The 23,340-nt window shown below is 43.7% G+C and overlaps 1 protein-coding gene across 2 annotated transcripts in view; it reads right to left on the bottom strand.

Annotated features, from left to right (window-relative positions):
• The window catches only part of EOGT (EGF domain specific O-linked N-acetylglucosamine transferase), a 36,781-nt gene extending 15,707 nt beyond the window's left edge, over positions 1 to 21,074 (bottom strand). Inside the window, exons 1-8 of one of the 2 annotated variants that reach the window (XM_081245080.1) lie at positions 20,912 to 21,074; positions 16,660 to 16,883; positions 15,183 to 15,283; positions 14,481 to 14,589; positions 12,209 to 12,303; positions 11,749 to 11,853; positions 7,493 to 7,599; positions 4,579 to 4,682 (exon numbers count right to left, since the gene is read on the bottom strand). In XM_081245080.1, the coding sequence (XP_081101206.1) occupies positions 4,579 to 4,682; positions 7,493 to 7,599; positions 11,749 to 11,853; positions 12,209 to 12,303; positions 14,481 to 14,589; positions 15,183 to 15,283; positions 16,660 to 16,883; positions 20,912 to 20,984 (918 nt within the window). In that variant the 5' untranslated portion in view covers positions 20,985 to 21,074. Of the gene's footprint in view, positions 1 to 4,578; positions 4,683 to 7,492; positions 7,600 to 11,748; positions 11,854 to 12,208; positions 12,304 to 14,480; positions 14,590 to 15,182; positions 15,284 to 16,659; positions 16,884 to 19,223; positions 19,265 to 20,911 lie in introns of those variants that run through there. The other variant, XM_081245081.1, reaches the window with a different exon arrangement.
• Positions 21,075 to 23,340: the final 2,266 nt, after the last annotated feature.

Raw genomic sequence — 23,340 nt, 5'->3', positions numbered from 1 at the left:
ATAATAAATAAAGGACGATTAAAAGAAGTGATTCTAGACAGTTTCCTGAGAAAAAAATACTTGGGATAAAATAAGATACCTTTGAAAGGAAAATTTAATAATAAAATAAAGTAATCCTGACTGGTCCCTTTTCAGAGAAATCATGTAGTATTCAGTAATAACCACCTCTAGAAGCTTCTTCTCTAGAAGTCCCTGAAATTCAAATTATCTGCCACAGGGGAAGGAGGGGTTTTCCAGTCTTATGAGGAAGAATATCTGGATATTCTTAAAGATGACATAAAATTTCCTGTTGTGTATATCTCAAACTTGAACAACCTATGACTTAGAAATTCCAGTTATAGGAATCTGCCCTGAAGAAATGCTAGGATGACTATGTAAAGACATACGTTTATGAAAAAGATGTTCAGGACAGCATTTCCGTAAAGAGCAAAGAACTGGAAACAAATTAAATGTGATCAGGGTGGGGATAGAGGTAAATACACACATTAAGGCTTCCACCAAACATCCATGACATCCAGCAAATGGAATAGCGTGCAACCACGAAAGAAAGGACAATCCTAAATGTGGTGACTTGGAAAGATGCCCACCATATGATATTAAGTTAGCAATATAAGAGAACATATTTTATTTTCTATAAGGATATAAACATATCCTTATACAAATTTTACATAACATATATATCCTTATATAAATCCTTACCTAAATGTTGTAAAAAGATATATTTACACTTATTAAAATAAAGTCTCCCAAGGGACTCTCACACATGTTAACCGCAGTTACCTTCAACGGAAATGGAATTGGAGAAGACAAAGGAGAATTTTTTTTCAACTTTACATACTTCTGTGTTGTTTGAACTCATTATAACCTGGTCTTACTTGCATAATTAAAAATGGCGATAATAAAGCTATACTACTGTTCCTTGTGTGCAACCCTGCTGTGCCCAGAAATGCATCTGCAGGAGCGTCCCTCATTGCATATGGCTCGAGGTTGGAGGCCCTACCCAATCCTGCCGAGGAAGCCCCGTGCCTAAAGGGCAGCCAGACTGCTGAGCTTTGTGTGGACGAGAGGGGGAGGCCTCAGAGGCTTCCTTGTGGGACAGTTCGTAAAATGTCACTAGGATCTGACCTGCGGCCACTGCCACCTCCCTGTTCTTCCCCTGGGTGCATAGCTCGTCCGAGGCCTTCAGGACTGGCTCTATGGCAACACCGTCCACCATTGTCGGAAGCCATCCTGGAGCCATTGCACCATGACAAAGTCATGAGCAACGGAAGGCGAAACTGCAAGGCAGCGCCATGCCAGGGAGGTGGACTACAGCTCCGTTGTTATGTTTTATGATAATAAATTTACATACAGGGGCAATTTGGGGGGGATGTTGCTCCACGTGAAAGAAAAATTCCTCTAGGACTCCCCCTCCTGAAACTACCACAGAATGGGAAGTACCCACTAAAGCCCCGTGGAAATGGGTAAAGAATTAAGAGCCTGGAACTAAGGGGATGTTTTTATGAAAAACACCCTCTAGTATGGAGTTATGGCCATGGGCCGGAGTTCCTGATGACGACATAGGAAATTTATGGTTCTATTATAAAGGAAGATTAATTATAGAAAAGCAAATGACTAGAGCAGAATTGGTTGCTAGGGTAGGGAGAAAACACTCTCAGTTGAAGGAAACAACGAGAAAGAGCATGCAGGGTATATTGTAAATATTTTCATGGAACCATTGTAAAAGGTTGCCCATGCAAGAAGAGAAATAGGAACAAGTAGCTCCAACTTTTACAATTGAAATAATCATATAACTGCTTGGCTTGGTTACTAAGAAACAACCTGTGATTAATGGGAACTTGGGGAAATATTTTTAATAGGACATCTAGAAACTAGGGGATATTTGTTTTAAAAAATCTTTATAGAACATTTTGAGGTTTGATTGTGCTAAGATTGTTTGGCCGCGTACCTGGTAATGTAATCAACTACAATATATAAACCTGTGATTGTAAACAATAGAAGAATGAAGAATAAAGACATGAGAAAAAGAAACATGCAATGCTGATACTTTAAGAAGTGTAATAGAATTATTTCCTTCGCCGACGCTATCCATCCCTTGGGTATCCCTGGACTAGCTGGAGCTGGACTCCAGCACACCGTGGGGGGTTTGAAGCACCGTCAGCCTCGGGGAGGCAGGGTTGCTTCCTTCAGTGCCTCACCAGCCAAAGAGAACCGGTCGGCGGCCACACAACACCTCACCACCCGCCCCCCACCCCATCCAACCTACAGGATTCCGTGGGCCTCAGTTCTGGAACAACCTGGCCCTCGCCTGTCCTGAGACCCTGACTGAGCAACTAGCAAAGGCCTCTCTGACCAAGAAAACAGGTTTAAAATGGACGCCCAGAGAGGAAGAGAGGAGGGAGGTCACACCAGGCAGGCCAACCTGCTCGGCTAAATGCATCCTGCACGTCCAGGGCAGTCGAGGTCAGGCTGCACTAACATCACACACCCAGTGAACTGAGCAACCAGGGAGCCCTGTGGTGGCCATGCATTCTCTTCACTCCACCCCAGCAGGCACCAAGAAGGGGGAGTTTGTAGGAGCTGGCTCGGTTTAACTCAATCCACTAAAGGAAGCCACAGAAAAGCATGCAACAAGATACAAGGAAGCTTCTGGAAAACTTTCCATCAACTTAACAAGTTCTGCAGGGAAGTACAGGGAGGCGATAAAGCACTGTGGTTGCAGAGCACAGGTCTGGGGGCACACTGCCTGCACGGGCACCCTTGTCTCAACCCCTGGCTGACTGTGTCATCCTAGAGACACTGCCTGCCACTCAAAGCCTCAGCTTCCTGATCTGTAAAATAAACGAACAGAAACCCTAGTCCACGAAGGGTGTGCGCATTAAATGAGAGCTGCCAACAGCTGGTACCGCGGCCTGGAAGCCACAAACTTACGCAAGTAAGAGGAAAGGGAAGGAACTTCTGATCCCTTTGTTCCCTGAAACATTGCCAAGAAATGGAACTGAGGTGGCGGCAGAACTGGAACACAAGAGGGAAACGAAACTCCGTACAAAGAAGGAAACTAAAAGGGAGCGTTAGCACGCCAGGGATATCAGAACCCATTCCCATCGATCAGAGACATGAAGTCAAACTACTACAGGCCTAGGAAGCCATGGTCATGAAAACCTCTCCACACAGCTCTGCTACCAGCCTCCTATCAGCATTAGCAAAATCATTAGCATTAGCATTAAAAAGCATTAGCAAAATCATTAGCATTAGCATTTAAAAGCATTAGCAAAAAAAGCATTAGCAAAATCAGTTGCCCTTTTGCACAAGAACCTGACATTCAGTTAATGCTCTAGCTCTGCTCTCTGGAAACAAGACAGTACATCTCCCCTATGCTCTAGGTAGCACTGTTTATAATTTTAAAAGACACCCGATGGGTACATTGCATGTGGACTGGGAAAGAGTACAAGGACTCCTGTAACCGGTTGTGTCTCTCAGGATCCTGGGGGCTTGGCCAACGCAGTTGTTCCAGAAGATATTGGCCCCCATGGGATCTATACCTGCCCCAGGTGGATCCCGTCTCCTTGCATCTGAACTGTGCTATGTGGGCTGCTAGGACTTCCTGGAAGCAATGCCTGATGCTGCCCTGCCAGCAAGCCATGGTTCCCCTGCACTAGCCTTCCAAAGAGATTCAGGACAAAAAGGGGGCCTATAAGCGCCCTGGGCGCTTGGAATGTCTGGCTGACCCTGAGATGAGTTCTCCGTGGGTGTTCTCACTGCCCAGGTTAGGCAGCCTTTTTCGTGTACACTATACACCATGTGTTCTCCTGCCCACTGTCACTGTCATGGTTCACATTCAGAGCCCATGTGCTGTGGACCAGGCATTGTGACTATTCACACACGATATGCTTCGTCCTCAAAATGACACTGAGGGAGATACTGTAATAATCCCATTTCACAGGTGAGAGCACTGGGGCAACTCCCCGGGTTACCTGGGACGGTGGAGGGGCCAGCTATGGGGAAAAGCAGGGGAAAGGCAGGCAAAGAAAGAGAGGAAGGAAGAAAAGACTGCACTAAAAACAAATAAGCCCACAGCAGGTGGGATTCAACATGTGTATTTATGTGCAGATACACATGGCACAACCTGGCATAAAGCAGGAAATAACAAGGAAGCTGCAATGAAGCAAAACAGATGGTAATGACAAGAGGCCAAACTGTAACCAGAGGCAAGCTCTCCTCTCATGGGTCATGTGGGGAGTCACGGAGGTTAAGTGAATGACAGTCTTTTATGCCCATCTCAGAGGAAACTTGAGCTCCACCTGCCCAAAGGGGGAAAGAAATCTTCTACAACCTCATTCTAAAATTCCAGGAATAAAGGTATATGCATACACCTGTATCTGCCCATATATTATACCTACATGTAAATTCAGCCACACAGAGGCGTTCACACACAACTGCACACGTGTGGATGTATGTCTGTACATGAGTATATGTAAATGTGTGTGTCTTAGAAAATTCCACTGCACAAGATCAGAGTCACACAGGTATTGAGCAAGGCAAAGACAGCGCTGAAGCAGGGAGCCTGTTTTTACTTACTGTGTCCCACATCACAACGTGCACATCTGTGCTGAAGGAATTATTAATGTGCTGAGTAATATAAAGATTGATGAAATCACAGAAGTGGTGATACATGTTAACACCTAGGATTGGAAAAAAGAAATCCATGTTAATTAACCCCGAAGAACAAACGATCACACAATTTTTATTCTATCCCGTCTACTTATCGTATGATAGACTTTTAGCTGAAACCAGTGGGGGGAAGATGAAGAGTTTTTCCAAACCTAAAATGATCAGGACACAGGTAGTTCTCAGTTGACAGACTGACTGTGTTCAAAAATTCACTTTCAAATTGGAAATTAGGAATAAATTTTCCCATATACACTAAGAAACAAATGGTCATTACATTCCCAGAAAAAATAACAGAAGCCTATTTAACTCAATATGGGGTAGAACTATAGAACTGTGAAGACTAATCACTATTTTTATGATCATTTATTGTTTTTAAATCAATGGACACCTGGTCATCATGGAAGTATTGACAAAGTATTGACAACTATTAACATTTTGGTATTTTTCATTCCTGTCTCTTTTTCTCCTATTTAATCACTACTTATATTGCTTCTTGGGAAAACATTAACCAACTATCACTGAAAAGAGCTGAATGTCTCATGTCCTAATTAAAAGAGAATAAACTCTGGACTCAGAAGAACTGAGTCGAATTATGAGCAAGTACTCAGGCAAGTTTGTAAATTCCAAAGCTTTAGCTTTCCTACCAGAAATAGGAAATCAATATACTTAGGTGCCAGCTTTTAGGTAATGTACCTAAAGTACCCAGCCCAGCACTAAGTGAAAACTTAGTGAAGACCAGCTGGATCCTGCTGGGTCAGAGGAAAGGGGAGGGCAGTGCTGCTATTTATAAGTTCCTAAGTCCGGCATTCATAAGAAACGGAACATTTTCTCAATCTCTCTCTCTCCCCTTTCTCTTTCTCTCCACTTAGGTATGGAGGACCCAATATTCAACCTGGAAATGTACAAATCTAAATGGGATAAAATACCAAGAACTAACATTTAAAATATGCACTTTAAAGAAGGGAAAATGTTGATTAAAAGAAAAACAGTGACTCTCAAAAGCAGAAATCATAAAGTATTCTGACTTCATTCCTACAGCGAATAATAACGTTGTGTGCCAGAAAATAAGAGTAAAAAGGACTCCATTTATGAAAGTCAGGTCATTATGCTATACACCTTTAACGTATAAAGTGTTGGATGTCAATTGTATCTCAACAAAGACAAGAAAAAGGAAAATGATACTCCATTCTTTTTAGACTGGTATCTTAGATGAATGTTTAGAGGGACTTTTCTCTTTCACCCAGAAAAATCTTGCCAAAGAGCATATTTTCAAATGAATAAGAAAAAGAAAGTTCTAGGGCAACCCATCCCCTTTTCCCAGGTTAGCATACAGCACACGTTAGCTCTCTCATGAATCGTTCAGCAAGCTTATAACATTTACTGAGGGATGCTGAATGCACAAAATAGCACTTGGTACCCGGAGAATTTATAAAAGAGGGAGAAAACACAGGCTCTGTCCTCAAGAAATGGGCCCCAAATGAGTCTTGTTCTGTGGAATACTCATTCTCTCAAGGTAAGAGTTAATATGAAAAGGAACGCTGGATGACAGAGTAAGGTAGAAGAAAAAGGCAGAGTTATGAATACAGGAAAGAAATGACACATGTCTACCCTGGCCTATTATTCCTACTTTACATCCTTTTTTTTTTTTTTTCTTTTTGCGGTATGCGGGCCTCTCACTGTTGTGGCCTCTCCCGTTGCGGAGCACAGGCTCCGGATGCGCAGGCCCAGCGGCCATGGCTCACGGGCCCAGCCGCTCCGCGGCATATGGGATCCTCCCAGACCGGGGCACGAACCCGTATCCCCTGCATCGGCAGGCGGACTCTCAACCACTGCGCCACCAGGGAGGCCCCCTACTTTACATCCTTTATTGCATAAGTAGCTACATAAATTTAACTGTTTGCACATGTTCAACCCTTTTTCAGGCAGATCAGTGTTTTCTTTGCCCCATTTTAATCTGCATATTTTAGAAATGAGTCAGGACCTTGAACACAGCAGTGTTACCCGCTCTCATTTCCGAAACCTAAACTTGTCTGATTTCTGAACCTCATACTTTGTAATATAACACTTAGGACTTCAGAAGGCAGAGCACATTAAAAATATGATCAATAAATTAGAGGAATTCTGAAATATTTGTGACAGGCGGCTCTCTGTATTTCACCTTGAGCCCAGCCTCTCATGAATTTGGATGTGGTGTGGCCTAGAAACCTCCACCTCTTGTAATGAGAGAGATAACGGAGTACGATTTGTGTTGCTCCCCTCCAGGGCAATGAGTTCACAAAGCAAACGCTGTGCTTGCACGTGGAGAATTAGAAGCTATAACCTTAAGTAGGAACATAATTTTAACTTTTTTTCCAAGAATATATGGCAGAGCTAACTTGCAAAAGAATTTTAAGTTAACTTTAGTCATGGAGATGACACCAGAAAGTTTGCCAGAGAGGTCATGGGCTTTCCTTTCCCACCTGCACTATATACATGGCTTTTAATTTTTAAAGAGTTCTACTGAACCACCAGCTAAATCAAGCGATTAGAGAAACCACATGAGGTAAATGTAGTTACAAAAGGGGTACCCAGTCTTTCTCCTCTCATCTTTTGATTTTGATTGAGTCATTTGATATCAATGTGAAAGTTTCTTCTAGCATGCCGAAAATATAAAACAGTGGGAAGTCCAAATTAGTTCACTTCTTCACAAGAAGAAAGCAAAAAGCAAATCTATTGTTTAATGTCACATTGCCTGCCCCCAAATTATAGGAATACATGTATCAAAAAAAGGAACAAAACCACATTAACCAATAAATAAATAACAGACAAATTAACTTCTCACCTGCATCTAATTTCATGAAGTAGGTTGGTTTCTCAATAACAATGTCACACTTAGCATCTTCTACTGGTCTGAAGTTGAGCTGAGTATAGCTTTGTAGCTCAGCAAACCTGGAATTAAGAATCAAGAGATGTGGGGCTTCCCTGGTGGCACAGTTGTTGAGAGTCCGCCTGCCGATGCAGGGGACACGGGTTCGTGCCCCGGTCCGGGAAGATCCCACGTGCCGCGGAGCGGCTGGGCCCGTGAGCCATGGCCGCTGAGCCTGCGCGTCCAGAGCCTGTGCTCCGCAACGGGAGAGGCCACAACAGTGAGAGGCCCGCATACAGCAAAAAAAAAAAAAAAAGAATCAAGAGATACTTTCAAAGGGATCCTCCTGGACATCCTACTGAAACCTTGTAACTTAGGATCTGTTCATTAAGCAGATTTTATTTCTAGAAAACACTCTTATAAAGACATGTGGAACTTCTCAAACTTACTAACATTTATGCAACTTGATATCGATTTTAATGTTGAGACAAAAAGCAAAAACGATTTTAAATTTCAGTCTAATGTGCAAGACCAACTGGGAACTTTGCTGACAAAGAAAAAATTTACACATAGAGTTGACCAAAAAACTCTACCAGTAAAGTGGGAAGATTTAAAAAGGTTTCTTGCAGTCTGACGAGGCTCACAAGTAACACTGACCCAGAGAACCTTCTTGGATTCTGAGAAACATGGCATTCCTAGAATTACCAAGTGCCTAGAAAAAACAGCAGACAGCTATGCTTCCCAGAGGAAAGGAACATCTGTTTCTCGAAAAACAACTTTGGAAGCCACTTGGTACAATTTTCTTCCATACAAAAGAAGACAATCACAAGTTAACCTAAAGATCGCTGTAACTCTTCATCTTTGAGACCATGTCTGAGGTAAGACAAATATCAAATAGAGCCTTTTAAAACACACATAATGCTGAAATATTTATTGTAGTGGCTTCAAAAATAGGTCCACAAATTCTGTGATACTTCTTCCTTCAGGAGGTAGAGATGAATATCCTCCCATGGAGGGTGAGTTGGACTTAGCGATTCACTTCTTCTTTTCTTTTTTTTTAATTTATTTATTTTTTGGCTGCATTGGGTCTTTGTTGCTGCTCACGGGCTTTCTCTAGTTGTGGCGAGTGGGGGCTACTCTCTGTTGCGGTGCACAGGCTTCTCATTGTGGTGGCTTCTCTTGTTGCAGAGCACAGGCTCTAGGCGCGCGGGCTTCAGTAGTTGTGGCTTGCGGGCTCAGTAGTTGTGGCTCACGAACTCTAGAGCGCAGGCTCAGTAGTTGTGGCGCATGGGCTTAGTTGCTCCACGGCATGTGGCATTTTCCCAGACCAGGGCTCGAACCCATGTCCCCTGTATTGGCAGGCAGATTCTTAACCACTGCGCCACCAGGGAAGCCCTGGTGATTCACTTCTAATGAGCAGAATATGGCAGAAGTGATGGTGGTCACTTCCTAGATTAGGATATACAAAGATCAAGGCCTCCATCTTGGGACATGCTTGTGCTCGCTCTCTCTCGCTCTCTCTCTCTCTCTCTCTTTTTCCCTCTCGCTCTCTCTCTCTCTTTCTCAGACAACATGCTCTTGGGGAAGCTGGCTGCCATGCTGTCAGTAGCCCTACGGAGAGGCACATATGGTAAAGAAATGACACCTCTGGCCAACAGCCAGACAAGAAAACCCAAAGATGACATGCGAGCTTAGGAAGCAGATTCTGCAGGCCCAGCTGAGCCTAGAGAGGGCCACAGCCCTGGTCAACAGCTTGACTGTAGCATCCTCAGAGACCCTGGCCAGAGCCACCCAGCTAAGCTGCCTCCAAATCCTGGCTGTCAGAAACTTCGTGAGATAATAAATGTTTATCGTTTTAAGCTGCTAAATGTCTGAGTAATTTATTATACAGCAATAACTAATACAAATACACCCTAGGGAACTATCATGATATCAAAAGGTAGTGGGAAGCAAATATCAAACATTTATTTTGGATCTCAGATATCAAAGTGTGCTAGGAATCAAAATGCCCACGAGGAAACAGGAACTCCTACTGCAAAAGTCTGTTAAGTAAGATCCTGCTTTGCAGAGAGTAAAATGATAGACTGTTATCCTGAATGGTTTACTTAGCATGAATGTTTGACCTCAAAAATGAACTCTCTTTGACATAAATCATAGCAATATTTTTTATCTGTTTCCTAAAGCAAAGGAAATAAAAGCAAAAATAAACAAATAGGACCTAAGTAAACTTTTTTTATTTTTATTTTTGGCCACTCCAAGTGGTGCAGCATGTGGGAACTTAGTTCCCTGACCAGGAATCAAACCCGTGTCCCCTGCAGTGGAAGCACGGAGTCTTAACCACTGGACTGCCAGAGAAGTCCCAGGACCTAAGTAAACTTAAAAGCAGTTGTAAGCAAAGGAAACAGTTGACGAAATGAAAAGACAACCTACAGAATGGGAGACTATATTTGCAAATGATATGACAGATAAGAGGTTAATATCCAAAATATATAAAGAGCTCATACAATTCAACACCAAAAAAACAAACAACTCCATTAAAAGATGGGCAAAAGAACTGAGTAGACATTTTTCCAAAGGAGACATGCAGAGAGCCAACAGGCACATGAAAAGATGCTCAACATCGCTAATCATTACAGAAATGCAAATCAAAACCACACCTGTCAGAATAGCTATCATCAAAAAAACACAAATAACAAATGTTGGCAAGGACGTGGAGAAGAGGGAACCCTCATACACCGTTGCCGGGAATGTAAATTGGTGCAGCAGTTACCAATGGGGAGAGGGAATTGCGGAGGGGCAAGACAGGGGTAGGGGATTAAGAGGTTCAAACAATTAGGTATAAAATAAATAAGCTACAAGGATATATTGTACAACAGAGGGAATACAGCCAATATTTTATAGTACCTATGAATGGAGTATAACCTTTAAAAACTGTGAATCCCTATGTTATATACCTGAAACTTATATAATATTGTACATCAACAATACCTCAATAAAAAGAAAAAAATGAACATTATATGAGTGTCCTGTGTGACTGTAAAGGGGAGCACGACAATTTCTAGGATGACAGAGCAGTTCTGTAGCATGATGGTAATAGTGGTTACATGTACCTAAGCATATGATTTAAATTTTATAGAGCTATACATGCCCCTAAAAAATAAAGAATGCATGTAAGCATTGATGAAATCCAAATGTGTTTAGTTAATAATATTGTACCAATGTCAATTTCCTGGCTTGGATCATTGTGCTATGGTTATGTAAGATGTTATCATTAAAGGAAGCTGGGGTAAGGGTACAATGGAAACTCCTTGTACTATTTTTTAAACTTCTTGTACCATCTTTAAACTATTTTTAAATGTCTACAAGTCTCAAGTTATCTTAAAATAAAAAGCTTTTAAAGTACCCTAATTCTTTAATATCTAAAGATGGTAAATTTCTTGATAGAACTAGTTTAGTATTCAAAATGTTTTAAATCAAAGTGTTCTCCAATCTTTATATAAAGTTCAAAAAGCTTCTCAAAGGTGCTTAAAGTCAGGGTGGTGTTTACCTTTGGAAAGGAGGGTGGAGGTTGTGTCTGGAAGGGAGCCTGGGTGGATGATGGTCTATTTTTGACCCAGGTAAGAGTAACTCAAGTGGGTTCACTTTTTCATAATCCAAACTGTACATTTCTCTATATGTTTGGTATGTACTTTAATAAATGTATATATTTTTAAAATGTTCCCCAGGGCTTCCCCGGGGGGCGCAGTGGTTGAGAGTCCGCCTGCCGATGCAGGGGACACGGGTTCGTGCCCCGGTCCGGGAAGATCCCACATGCCACGGAGTGGCTGGGCCCGTGAGCCATGGCCGCTGAGCCTGCGCATCCAGAGCCTGTGCTCTGCAATGGGAGAGGCCACAACAGTGAGAGGCCCGCGTACCGCAAAAAAAAAAAAAAAAAAAAAATGTTCCCCAAAACACATGCAGAAATTATGAGTTAAAAAAATTCAGTTTTGAACTTTTTTCTTTCATTAGCAAATAGTAAGTACTATATCATACTTCCGAATATTTTATCAATATATATTTAATTCAGATACAACTGATGATTCACTCTGGAGCCACCACTCCCCAGAAGCTCAGGCCAAATTATGTACAAATAGAGTAACATTTTCCATTTGAGAGTCCCTACCAAAATCTGCAAGTACCAATAATAAAGACAAATATTTCAGAAACATATTTTCCAAAAAAAAAAATCTTACCAAGACTGCAGAGGGCTTTTGCGCTGGCCTTGAGACATCAACATACGAATGTCAAGTTTACAGTGTCCTCCAATTTCCCCGCTCTGGAAGAAATCTTCCTTAAATCTGGTGTACAACAAAAAATTAAGTTAAGCTTGGAAAATTTTTTCATGACTCAGACACGTGGGTTGCAACTAAAGTGGTTTGCCAACTTCCAAAACCAGTTTTTCATTAGAAGTTAACTCTTTATAATAGAATATTTCAAACATACACAAAAGTAGCAAAATGGTATAAGCAATCTAATGTACCCATCACCCAGTTTCATAATGATCAACTCATTATGACCAATGCGGGTCATCCATCCCCTCCCCCATTCCCCAACCTCATCACCATATTAGGAAGCAAATCCAAGACTTGCAAATCCTGAAACTGCAGATATTTCAGGATTTCCCTTAGATGTTAACATCTCCCACTGAAGTACCTGTCGTGGTTTCTCTTGATGTTTCTTAAATCAAGGTAGAGATTGGTCGCTCTGCAGTACTGAAGGTACTGGGAACACACCAGACTTGAGTCATTCTGAAATAAGGTTGAGAAATAAGAAAAAAATAACTGCAATTATTAACAATTCCAGGACAGACCGGACTTGCTCGATATCATGCTGACAGCATGTTGCCTTCAGGTTCCAACCACACGATGTGATGAAAAGTGCTTCCCGACGACCACTTCTGTTGAAGGATTCTTCTCCCTGGAAGACATTGGCCAAGCATACTTTTACCAATTTGCACTCTTAGGTTACTACGACGCACCCTTAAATGTTCTATCACCTTCAAACATTAGAGAGTCAGCAGCTGTATTTGTGGTTCATTTCACCCTCCTGGAAAAAAAATAATGCACTCAGAACCCTCACTAAGCCCACAGCTATGTGAAAAAGCATTTTCCAAAGACCAGCCAAAGGAAACAAGGAAGAATGCACACGTCAGAGTCATTAAAATGCAAGGCAGGACGGGCAGTTTGCCAATTTGAGCTAGAGGTGCTTTCTGCAAACCTTAAAACCTGTGAGAGGGCTTCCCTGGTGGCTCAGTGGTTAAGAATCTGCCTGCCAATGCAGGCGACACGGGTTCGAGCCCTGGTCTGGGAGGATCCCACGTGCCGCGGAGCAACTAGGCCCGTGTGCCACAACTGCTGAAGCCCCCGGGCCTGGTGCCTGTGCTCCGCAACAAGAGAAGCCACTGCAATGAGAAGCCTGCACACTGCAGCGAAGAGTGGCGCCCGCTCACTGCAACTAAAGAAAGCTCACGTGCAGCAACGAAGACCCAACACAGCCAAAAATAATAAATAAATAAATTTTTTAAAAAACCTGTGAGAGTCTCTGTCTCCACAGCAGTGTGAGAGCCATGTTTTCTAACTCACTGAGGTAAAGGAGTTTTTGTTGGTTTTGGGGTTTTTTTACAAATTTATTTATTTTTATTTTTGGCTGCATTGGGTCTTCGTTGCTGTGCAGGCTTTCTCTCGTTGAGGCGAGCGGGGGCTACTCTTCGTTGCGGTGCGCAGGTTTCTCATTGCGGTGGCCTCTTCCATTGCGGAGTACGGGCTCTAGGTGCACGGACTTCAGTAGTTGTGGCACGTGGGCTCAGTAGTTGTGGCTCACGGGCTCTAGAGTGCAGGCTCAGTAGTTGTGGTGCACGGGCTTAGTTGCTCCATGGCATGTGGGATCTTCCCAGACCAGGGTTTGAACCCGTGTCCCCTGCATTGGCAGACGGATTCTTAACCACTGTGCCACCAGGGAAGCCCCTGAATGGTGTTTTGGAATCTGGAGTTGGTAAGGGGTCATACCCTGCTAGCATAAAACCTAACAAGGCAGATCTTGGTGAGGAAAGCATTCTGCAAACCGCCTTGGAAGAGGTGTGCGAGGTGGAGACGGGGGCCCTTCCCTGCCCTTTCCACATGAACAGCTAAACTCCAGACAAAGTGTAAAACGTCGTCTGTTAAAGACACCCCTCAGCAGTGCAGGTTAACGTCTTGCCTCCATCTTCCGGTTCAGCCACCTTGCTAGAATCGCTTGAAGTTCTTTCACGTGACACCCTCCAAAAGCGCTATACAGCATCTATTCAGTTTTTGAAAGCAGTTGGAAGCCATGTCCTCCTTTCAAACATATATCAGATTGTCATAGTTTGAGGCAATTAAAATATTTCTGGGTTTAGAATTATTCCCCCCAACATATACTAAAGAAGATAGGTTGATAAATTACATCTTTATAAATGCCCTTGCAAGTAGTTTGGGACACGTGATACACCCTCACCATTCTGTGTTTGTTAGCACTTTGCAGCTTGCAAAACGCTTTTCTGTATGTTTGCTGGCTTGATTCTCACAAACAGTGTAGCAGATAGGCAAGGCAGGTATTACCGATGCCACTGGACCAGAGAGGGAGGGATTCCTTTCACAGTGCCATCTATCTTGTTTTTATATTATGATCTAACCACTATGAGTGTAGGGGATTAAGAGATACAAATTATTACGTATAAAATAAGCTATAAGGATATCTTGTATAACACAGGGAATATAGCCAATATTTTATAATCACTAAAAATGGAATATAACTTTTAAAAGTGTGAATGTGAATCACTATATTGTATATCTGTAACTTATATAATATTGTACATCAACTATACTTCAATAAATAAATGAATAAATAAATAAATACTACGGGTGTTTCTGAATAAACACACTCGTTTATGAAGGGGTTAAACACCCACCATTCCCTTTGGCTGGCAGAGCACATGGAGTTCCTCCAGCCGCTCTCCAGAATACCCAAAGTCAGCTTGCTTCCAGAATATTTCCTGGGCTGATTCAAGAGTGTCCGTCCTGTTAGAAAACAAAAAATTCTGTGATATTCATCTTTTTACTTTTTCTGGACCTTAAAATTTCTAAGTGTTAAATTGCTAGAAGTCAGTCATTTTTTTTAAGTAAACTATCGTAATTTAAAAATCTATCCCTCACTACATGAAGTAACCAAAATAAGTTATTTATAGACTTACTCCCATATAATAAAAATACAAAATGGAAAGGTATGAAGTTAAGATCATCTGGAACTGAAGACAGTGAACTGTTAATTACTGTATTTTCTTTACCCCGTGAACCCTGCGTGTGTTGGAAATACTGATTATACTTAACTCTCTTCTCCAGAACCAAGGGAAACCATCCATTTATCTTCTTAGCATATGCTGGGGGAAAATATTTTCTGTGATCCATACTGTTTTCTCTCTCTGGCAGAGGAAATGAGAGATATTCCTGTCCCAGTGGGAGACAGTTGAACTCATGACTGTGTAAGCAAATTAATATCTAAAGGAATTACTATCTAATACCAAAAGAGTCTAGCTGGGGATTGGAGCCTCAGCGTACACTGCGGAGAAAGGAGACAAAGTACAGGGGAAGAGGTATTCCATCCAGAAACTTACCATCCCATATCCACGTAGGTGCAAACAGGGTAACTAAACCTGAACTCTGGTCTGCAGGATTTCTCATAACCCCAGCAGTACTTTAAATTTTCTAAGTGTTTCTGGAACATAAGAGGTATATGTTTAGACTTGTCTACCTTCTTCTGACATTTAGAGAGGACTCAGATTTTTTTCCATGAGGAAAACAAATCTTTATAGAACTTTAACCTTCATGTTTTATAATACTTATTCATGTAATAGAAATAAGTAAATTCTAAAAAAAGCAGTCTCAAGTTTCTTAACAACAATTATCCTTAATCACCAACCCCTCCCCCACCAGGTCTGTCCTCCCACCAAAAATCTGGGTTTTAGCTAGACTACCACAGATCATTTGAATTGCCGTTTTTATAACTTAATTAATTAGTTAATTTTTTATTGAAATATAGTTGATTTACAATGTTGTTAATTACTGCCATACAGCAAAGTGATTCAATTATACATATATATATATGTATACCCACATCCTTTTTTTTATTTATTCTTTTCCATGATGATTTACCACAGGATACTGAATATAGTTCTCTGTGCTCTACAGTAGGACCTTATGTATCCACTCTATATATAAAAGCTTACATCTGCTGACCCCAACCTCCCACTCCATCCATCCCCTAACCTCCTCCCCTGAATTGGAGTTTCTTGAAGTAGCTTAATAAAATCAGTGAGGAAACTGATCCTAAAATCAGTCCCTAGAGAGTCACAAAAATTGGAATTTCTATCACCAGAAGAATCACAACTAAACCGAAGGGATCAGCAGAGATCCGGGAAGATGTCACACCTCTGCAGCCCTCGGGGGATACAGCGGCTGCTGCCGGCCAGGGATCTTAGGATGCTGTTCTGCGAGGCCCCGGGAGCAGTCCTGATCTGACTCCCAGCCCTGCCTCTCCGCATGCTTCCTGTGCCAGCACCATGGGAAAGGAAATGGCTCACAATGCCCTGCTTTGATCTCTGAGGCCTCGTGAGATGTCTGAATGGGCTCCAATCTGAAACCTTTCCAACAACTCTAAAACAGAAGGAAGGCCGCAGTAATAGTCTTAATTATTTGGAGACAGAGGTGGAGGTGTTATTACCAAAATGAAGTGCTGAGAGATCCTCTGAAGTGCAGATTAAGGAGAGGTGTGAAATCCTCCAGTTACTTTTAACTAGATAGTCTTTGCTGCATCAAATCTAATTCACTTCATTTACAGAGTATACACATAGTATAGGCTGCCTATTTATTTTACTAGTGATTTAGATTTAAAATCTCACCTTTGTGAGTGGGACATAATTCTTAGCAAAGTTGAGTCACTAAGAAGTATTAGATGAAATACAAACACTGATTGACCCACAGTTGCAACCAAGAGACTAAAGTCTACTTTCAGGTTCAAGTTACAATGAGGAACAAGTGAACCAGCCTAAATTGCTTCCTTTTAAAAATACACAAGGAGAGAATAGTATTTACCTTATAAGGACAATGCGAGTCTTTCTTACAGACCATGGCAATATGCCTATTATTGTGCAAAAAGAAGGGAATATGCTCTTCTGGCAGGCGGAGGCTGGCATAGTTGAACAGAGGGGCGCCCAGAATGCCATCAGCCTGGGGAGGAGCCTCGTCTTGGCCACTCAGGGGAACTTCATGAAGCAATGCTCCAAAGACAAGCAGCATGAACATAGCAACCTCCAAACCTAAAGGTCAAGTTGACAACATCCTCATTAAGACATACCCTTTCAAAGCCAAAGGGGTCAAGGGCTAAGCACAATAACAGTGAACTTCGCTATTTCACTGAATAATGTTCCTTTACTCTACAAATATTGATTGTGCACTTGTTGCCAGGCACTGTGTTGGGAGCTAGGTATACAGAGGTGAACAAAGCAGGAAGGACCCCTGCTCTCACGGAGCTTACAAGCTAGTGCAGTAGTCATAAACAATCAAATAAATAAGTTCAGATGATGACAAAGGCTGTGAATCAAATAAACCGAGGGCTGGCAAACTTTTTCTGGAAAGGGCCAGGTAGTAAATATTTTTGGCTTTGCAGGCCAGGCAGTGTTTGAGACAACTCCTCAACAGGGTCTTTATCAGGAAAGCAGCCATAGCTACGCTAGAGGAAAGGGGGGGCTGTGTTCTAATAAAACTTTATTTACAAAGATGGGAGGAGGACCTTGATAGGACCCTGTCTGAGTAAGTAAGGTAACGTGATACACAACACAGTAGGCTGGTTAAGCATATAGACTTTGAAGCTAGTCCACTGAGGTTGGAGTGTGGCTGCAGCCTAAGCTGTTTGACCTGGAGCAAGTTATTTAATCTTTCTGTGTCTCAGCTTTTCCATCTGTAAAATGGAAATCAGAATAACCCTTCCCCATAGGGCTGTTGTGAGTTAAATATTGGTAACGTGTCTAGATGTGCCTGGCACGTTAAATGCTACATTAAGTGTTTATTAAATAAATGTTTAAAGCTACATGGGATGGGGTGGGGTTGCTAAGTAACGTTTGAGCTGAGACCTGCCAGATGAGGAGCAGTGAAAACATGCCAGGAAGAGAGAAGAAAGGAAGTACAATGGTTCCGAGCAAGTGTGTACCTGCTGAATAAAAACTAACAATCACTGCAGTATGTGAGAATATGCTACTTTTCTAAGTACCAGGATGCAGCAAGGAACGTACAGTTGAAAACTAAACTCCTAAGCCCTCGCGGAGCTTACATTCTAGGGGGTATAATAGCGTCTATGGGGACTTCCCTGGTGGTCCAGTGGCTAAGACTCTGTGCTGCCAATGCAGGGGGCCCAGGTTTGATCCCTGATCACGGAACTAGATCTCACATGTCGCAACTAAGACCCAGCACAGCCAAATAAATAAATAAATAAATATTTAAAAAAATAATAACATCTACGTTATTAACAACTAAGACTAAAACTAAGAAAACTCCAGGAGTGAGTTTTCCTAGTCTGCCTCAGGGCTGTGCCCTTAAACTCGCCCTGCCCCGCCTTAGTGGTGTGAAAAGAGATGATGGTCACGGACCTTACTGCCTTTCTAACTCACCCTAGAAGGATTAAATCTCTTAGACCAGATTTCACTTATATTTCACAGATAATAATTGTGCCATTTTGGGTTCACTTTAGTGGTTTATTTGCTCTATTTTTTTTTTTTTTTTTTTTTTTTTTTTGCGGTACGCGGGCCTCTCACTGTTGTGGCCTCTCCCATTGCGGAGCACGGGCTCCAGACACGCAGGCCCAGCGGCCATGGCTCACGGGCCCAGCCGCTCTGCGGCATGTGGGATCTGCCCGGACCGGGGCACGAACTCGTGTCCCCTGCATCGGCCGGCGGACTCTCAACCACGGCGCCACCAGGGAAGCCCTGCTCTATTTTTTTTTTTTTTTTTTTTTTTTTTTTCTTTTTGTGGTATGCGGGCCTCTCACTGTTGTGGCCTCTCCCGTTGCGGAGCACAGGCTCCGGACGCGCAGGCCCAGCGGCCATGGCTCACGGGCCCAGCCGCTCCGCGGCATATGGGATCCTCCCAGACCGGGGCACGAACCCGTATCCCCTGCATCGGCAGGCGGACTCTCAACCACTGCGCCACCAGGGAGGCCCCTTGCTCTATTTTTTTTAAAGTGGTCTTCCCACCAGATGATAGAGCCCTGGTACACACGAGCAGCTCCCCAGCAGGGTCTGCTGTCACTGGAAAACACTGGAAAACCCAGCGTTCAAAATCAGTCTTCACTGACTATGGGCGATGAAGATGGAGCCTTTAGTAAGAGACTGCTATGTTCAATCGGGCCTCAAGTCCCAAAGCCAAGTAATCATAACTAAACAGTTGGGACACCAAGAAGAAATCCCTTTCCCCTCTGGAGTGGGAAATACAGCGCCTCTTTTAGGTAACCCTAAAAGGAGTATATTGTTATTTGTTATAAAGGTCACCTGAATTAATATTGTTAGTTGGGACTTTTATCCAACCGTGACTTGATAGCAATTTCACAAAATTTAAAAATACATATTAATAGCAACAGTGACTCTAATTATAATGAAAATATTTACCTCTTTAATCCTGAGAACCACCAAGAAGCTGTTGTGATGTTTCTGATATCTAAAATCTGTCAGAAATGAAACATATTACCTTAAAAGGATGTTAAAATAGACTTTCACATCCAGCTGATATTTTGAATTAAAGGAAATATTAAGAGAGAAGGGAATTTAACAAGATATACCTGTAAGCAGAGGGACTGGCATTTAGTGAGACACGCCTTAAGCAGAAGGCCTGGCTCAGGTGCCCTTTCCTTGCCTTAACAAATACATACTGCTGAAAGCAAGGTTGCAGGTCATAACCCTCAAGACAGCAACTTAACAGAACAGATTCTAACAGTGAGCAGGAAGGAGATGACCCACTTTCTACAGGCACCAACTGGCACAGGCCAACAGGACACTCAGCAGATAAAACATTCCTAGGAGAAAACAATCTGCCTGGTTCTCACCAAAGTAATCCGACTCACCGAATCAAACTGCTCCCTAGGCTCTACTACAACCTGAGCTTTCAGACTCAACAGGCAGAATGGCCAATCCTTTGCTCATCCCTTCAGGAAATAGGTCACTGCTATGACCAAGTCTTGACCTTTGGTTATCCAAATCCATTGTCCTGGACTGAGCTCTAGCCATAACTAAATCCACTGATCCATGAAGGAGTAACGCTTAGGTCAAGGCAAAAATCTAAAGACTCAGATCAGAAACCTGGCTTTTGCAGAGAGCATGCAGCCGCTTGCATAAACTAGGAGTGGCTGCTACTGCTTGAAAGCACAACCTCGGGGCCTGGCAGAGCCCTTCTGGTGTTGAGTCCTCTTGCGAGAGCCTCTGAGGGATGGGAGGGCGCACTTCCCCAGCAGATAGAAGCTTTAGCAGCTGAGCTACTTTTTCCTTCAGCACAAAACAGCTGTTTCCACCGGCCTAAGAAGGGGAAAGGGAAAAGCCTGAAAGATGATGAGACATGAAAGCCCGAGGCTGATAGGGAACACTACGGGTGAGAGGGGATGATGTTCTGTGACAGAGCTTGCGAAAGTTTAAAGAAGGCGGTGGACAGGTGAAAAGTTAAACGCATTTGACACCCACAAGGACTCCTAAAACTGCTCGCCCCGACAAGTGCTAGAAGTTTTCCACGGCAGGAGGTTAGAAAGGGCCTGTCTGTCTGAGATGCCCAGGTGAGGTCCACCAGCTGTCTGCTAGAACGTCAGTGAAACCAGGGCGGCCGGGTCAGCGGCGAGCGCTCTTCCGCGGCCTCGATGCTGCGCTGGGATTTGGGGCGCAGAGATCCCCGGGGGCCGCCCAACACCCAACACCGCACTCCCCACCCCCGGTCCCTGGCGCGCCTGGGAGGGGCCTGGAGAGCGGCTCCGCCCTGGCCTGGGAAACCCGGTCAAGGGGGCGCCGGCCGGGGAGCCGGCGTTCTTCCCCGCGCCCAGAGGGCCCCCGGGGTCCCGTGCGCCGCTGCAGTCGCCATGAAGAGGCAGAGCGCTCGGGGTCGGGAGAGTCAGGATCAGCTTCCCCACGTCCGCCTCTTCGGCCCGCGGGCGATGGGAAGGCGTAGGCGGACCCATGGAAAGGCGCCAGCCCTCCGGGAAGCCGCGCCGGGAGCGGGCAGAAGCGCCCACCGCGCGCCCGGCCCCGAGACCCGCTCAGCCTGCCGCGGTACAGAGGGGCGCGGGTGAAGGCTCCGCGGACCCCGGGGCGAGTCCCACCTGGAGCCGGGCGAACCGGGGCTGCGGAGAAAGCGGCGGCGGCGGCGGCTGCTCCGGAGGAGGGAGTCGTCATAACCGGCGACTGCAGCTCACCGGAAACCTCGGGCGCCGGAGCCGGGCCAGGGGGCGCCCGGGAGCCGCCGGGACACCTAGGCTGGCCTGCGCGGGGAGGCGGACCCCCGCCGCGCCGGGGGCCGCCGGGGCAGAAGCCGGGCCACGCGGGCCGGGCGGGGGCTGGGAGCGCGGGGCCCGATGGCAGGTCCGCGGGGACCGGGCTCGAGGGGCACCGTCTGCGGTTCCCTGCGTTCTCCCGCCAGGGCCAGAGAGCCAGAGAGCCAGACTGAACTGTCCTCCTTGGGAGGAAGGGATAAGGCGCTTAAAGGACCCTGGGACGGGTTGGGTAGAAAGCCTGACTCTCCTTCCCTTCTTCCTTCTCATTGCGTTGCATTGAGGCGGAGTTTTACTGTTTTCTTAATTAGAGCCGAAGTTGCCGCTCTCACTTTCATACGTGGGGCCTGCCCGTAGTTGGCAGCACTTTATGGTGGCCAACCGGAGGATGGAGGATTCTTTGGAGTCCTTGAATATTATGTAGTAATATTCTTGCCTCTCTTCGTAACTATCCGAAAACTCACCAAGATCAAATGCCGCTTTGTGAAGTTGGATTTTTATCGTTTTATTATTTTATAATTATTTAAACTGCAATTGCTTAATTATTTTATCATAATTATTTGAACGCCCATCTCCCATACTTCTACTCTTGGCGCCCTCGGTTCTCATAGTATGCTGCGTAGTACAGAGCACAGTTAAGGTGAGCATTATTGATTCAACTTCAACTGATCAAAGTTGGTATCATCAAAATAAACTTACGCTCAGACACATAAAATCACCGGTATTAAGTGCTATGATCATAAGAAAATACAACAGTTTGTTTCCAAAGGCTTACATAATCTTCAAATAATTTTTCAGATACCGTTATGAGAACAAGTTCCATTAGTAACTTGCTAAATGAGTAACATTATCTGGATTTTTTCTTTCAAATAATAGCAATGCAAAAACACACGGTACTTGACACGTGCCAAGGATTATTCTAAAGCACTGTGCAGTATTAACTCGTTTACTCTTCATGTAAAAGACTCTGCCTCTAAAGGAAGTACTGTTCTATTATTTCATACTTTGCCACCCCTTACCAATAAGCACAGCAACTTTAAAAAGTGCTTTCTCAGCTTACTTGCCACCAATCTATTTTGCCACATACAGGAAATAGAGCTTTCCTCTTAGTTGATTCAAAATGAATAAACAAGCTGGTTTGCCCCTGAATGATATGCGATAAAGATATAGAGATAGATGCATAGATTTTTTTTAAAGAACGCATGAGAACAATATATGAGAAAGGCTTCTAAAAATACATTAGTCTCATTCCAAGAGCAGACAAACCAATCCAACTGTTGGGAGGTGCACATGGTGCTATTTTAAATGGCTAAATATTAAGTTGTGGTCATTCTGGCTCGGGAGACAAAATGTGATGGGGCTTTAAGAACATGAGGTTGTGTCCTATCGTACTGTAACAGCCATTCTTAACATAGAATTTCCCTCCCTAAATATTAATGTTAAAATTTAGTTTTAAACAATAAACGTCTATTAACAGGAGACTGATGAATAAACTGTGGTATATTCACACAATATAGAGCTATGCAGGCATAAAAGAGGTTTGAGAAATATAACTATACACTGCAGGATATATTATTGAGTGGAAAAGGCACAGCAGAAGAAGAATGTGCAATATGCTATCATTTATTGAGGAAAGGGAATATATCTGTATATATTTATGTATATAAATTGTTATTTACAAATAGAATAACAACATTAAAATCATTACCTATGGTGGAAGGAGGGAATATAGGTATAGGGGACAAAGAAGATAAGTTCTCTGACTATACATTATATACTTGTGACTTTAGAATCATGTAAATATTTTACATTATAAACCAAAACTAGGGACTTCCCTGGTGGCGCAGTGGTTAAGAATCTGCCTGCCATTGCAGAGGACACGAGTTCGAGCCCTGGTCCGGGAAGATCTCACATGCCGCAGAGCAACTAAGCCCGTGCTCCACAACTACTGAGCCTGCGCTCTAGAGCCCACGAGCCACAGCTACTGAGCCCACGAGCCTAGAGCCCGTGCTCCACAACGAGAAGCCACCGCAATGAGAAGCCCGCGCACCGCAAGCCCCCACTCGCCGCAACTAGAGAAAGCCCACGCGCAGCAACAAAGACCCAACGCAGCCAAAAATAAATTGAAAACAAACAAAAAAACCCCCAAATCTTCCCTTCATCATCCGTTGAAAGGTCTAGAAACAACCAACCTTGTAGCAAGAAGCACCCCTTGTGCCCAGAATGTGATCTCGGTACACCCTTTCCCATTTAAGGAACAT

The sequence above is a fragment of the Mesoplodon bidens genome, assembly GCF_964165515.1.
Source record: "Mesoplodon bidens genome assembly, chromosome: 10".
Lineage (NCBI taxonomy): Eukaryota > Metazoa > Chordata > Mammalia > Artiodactyla > Ziphiidae > Mesoplodon > Mesoplodon bidens.
The sequence above is the reverse complement of the archived record's forward strand: the minus strand, read 5'-3'. Positions and strand labels throughout refer to the sequence as shown.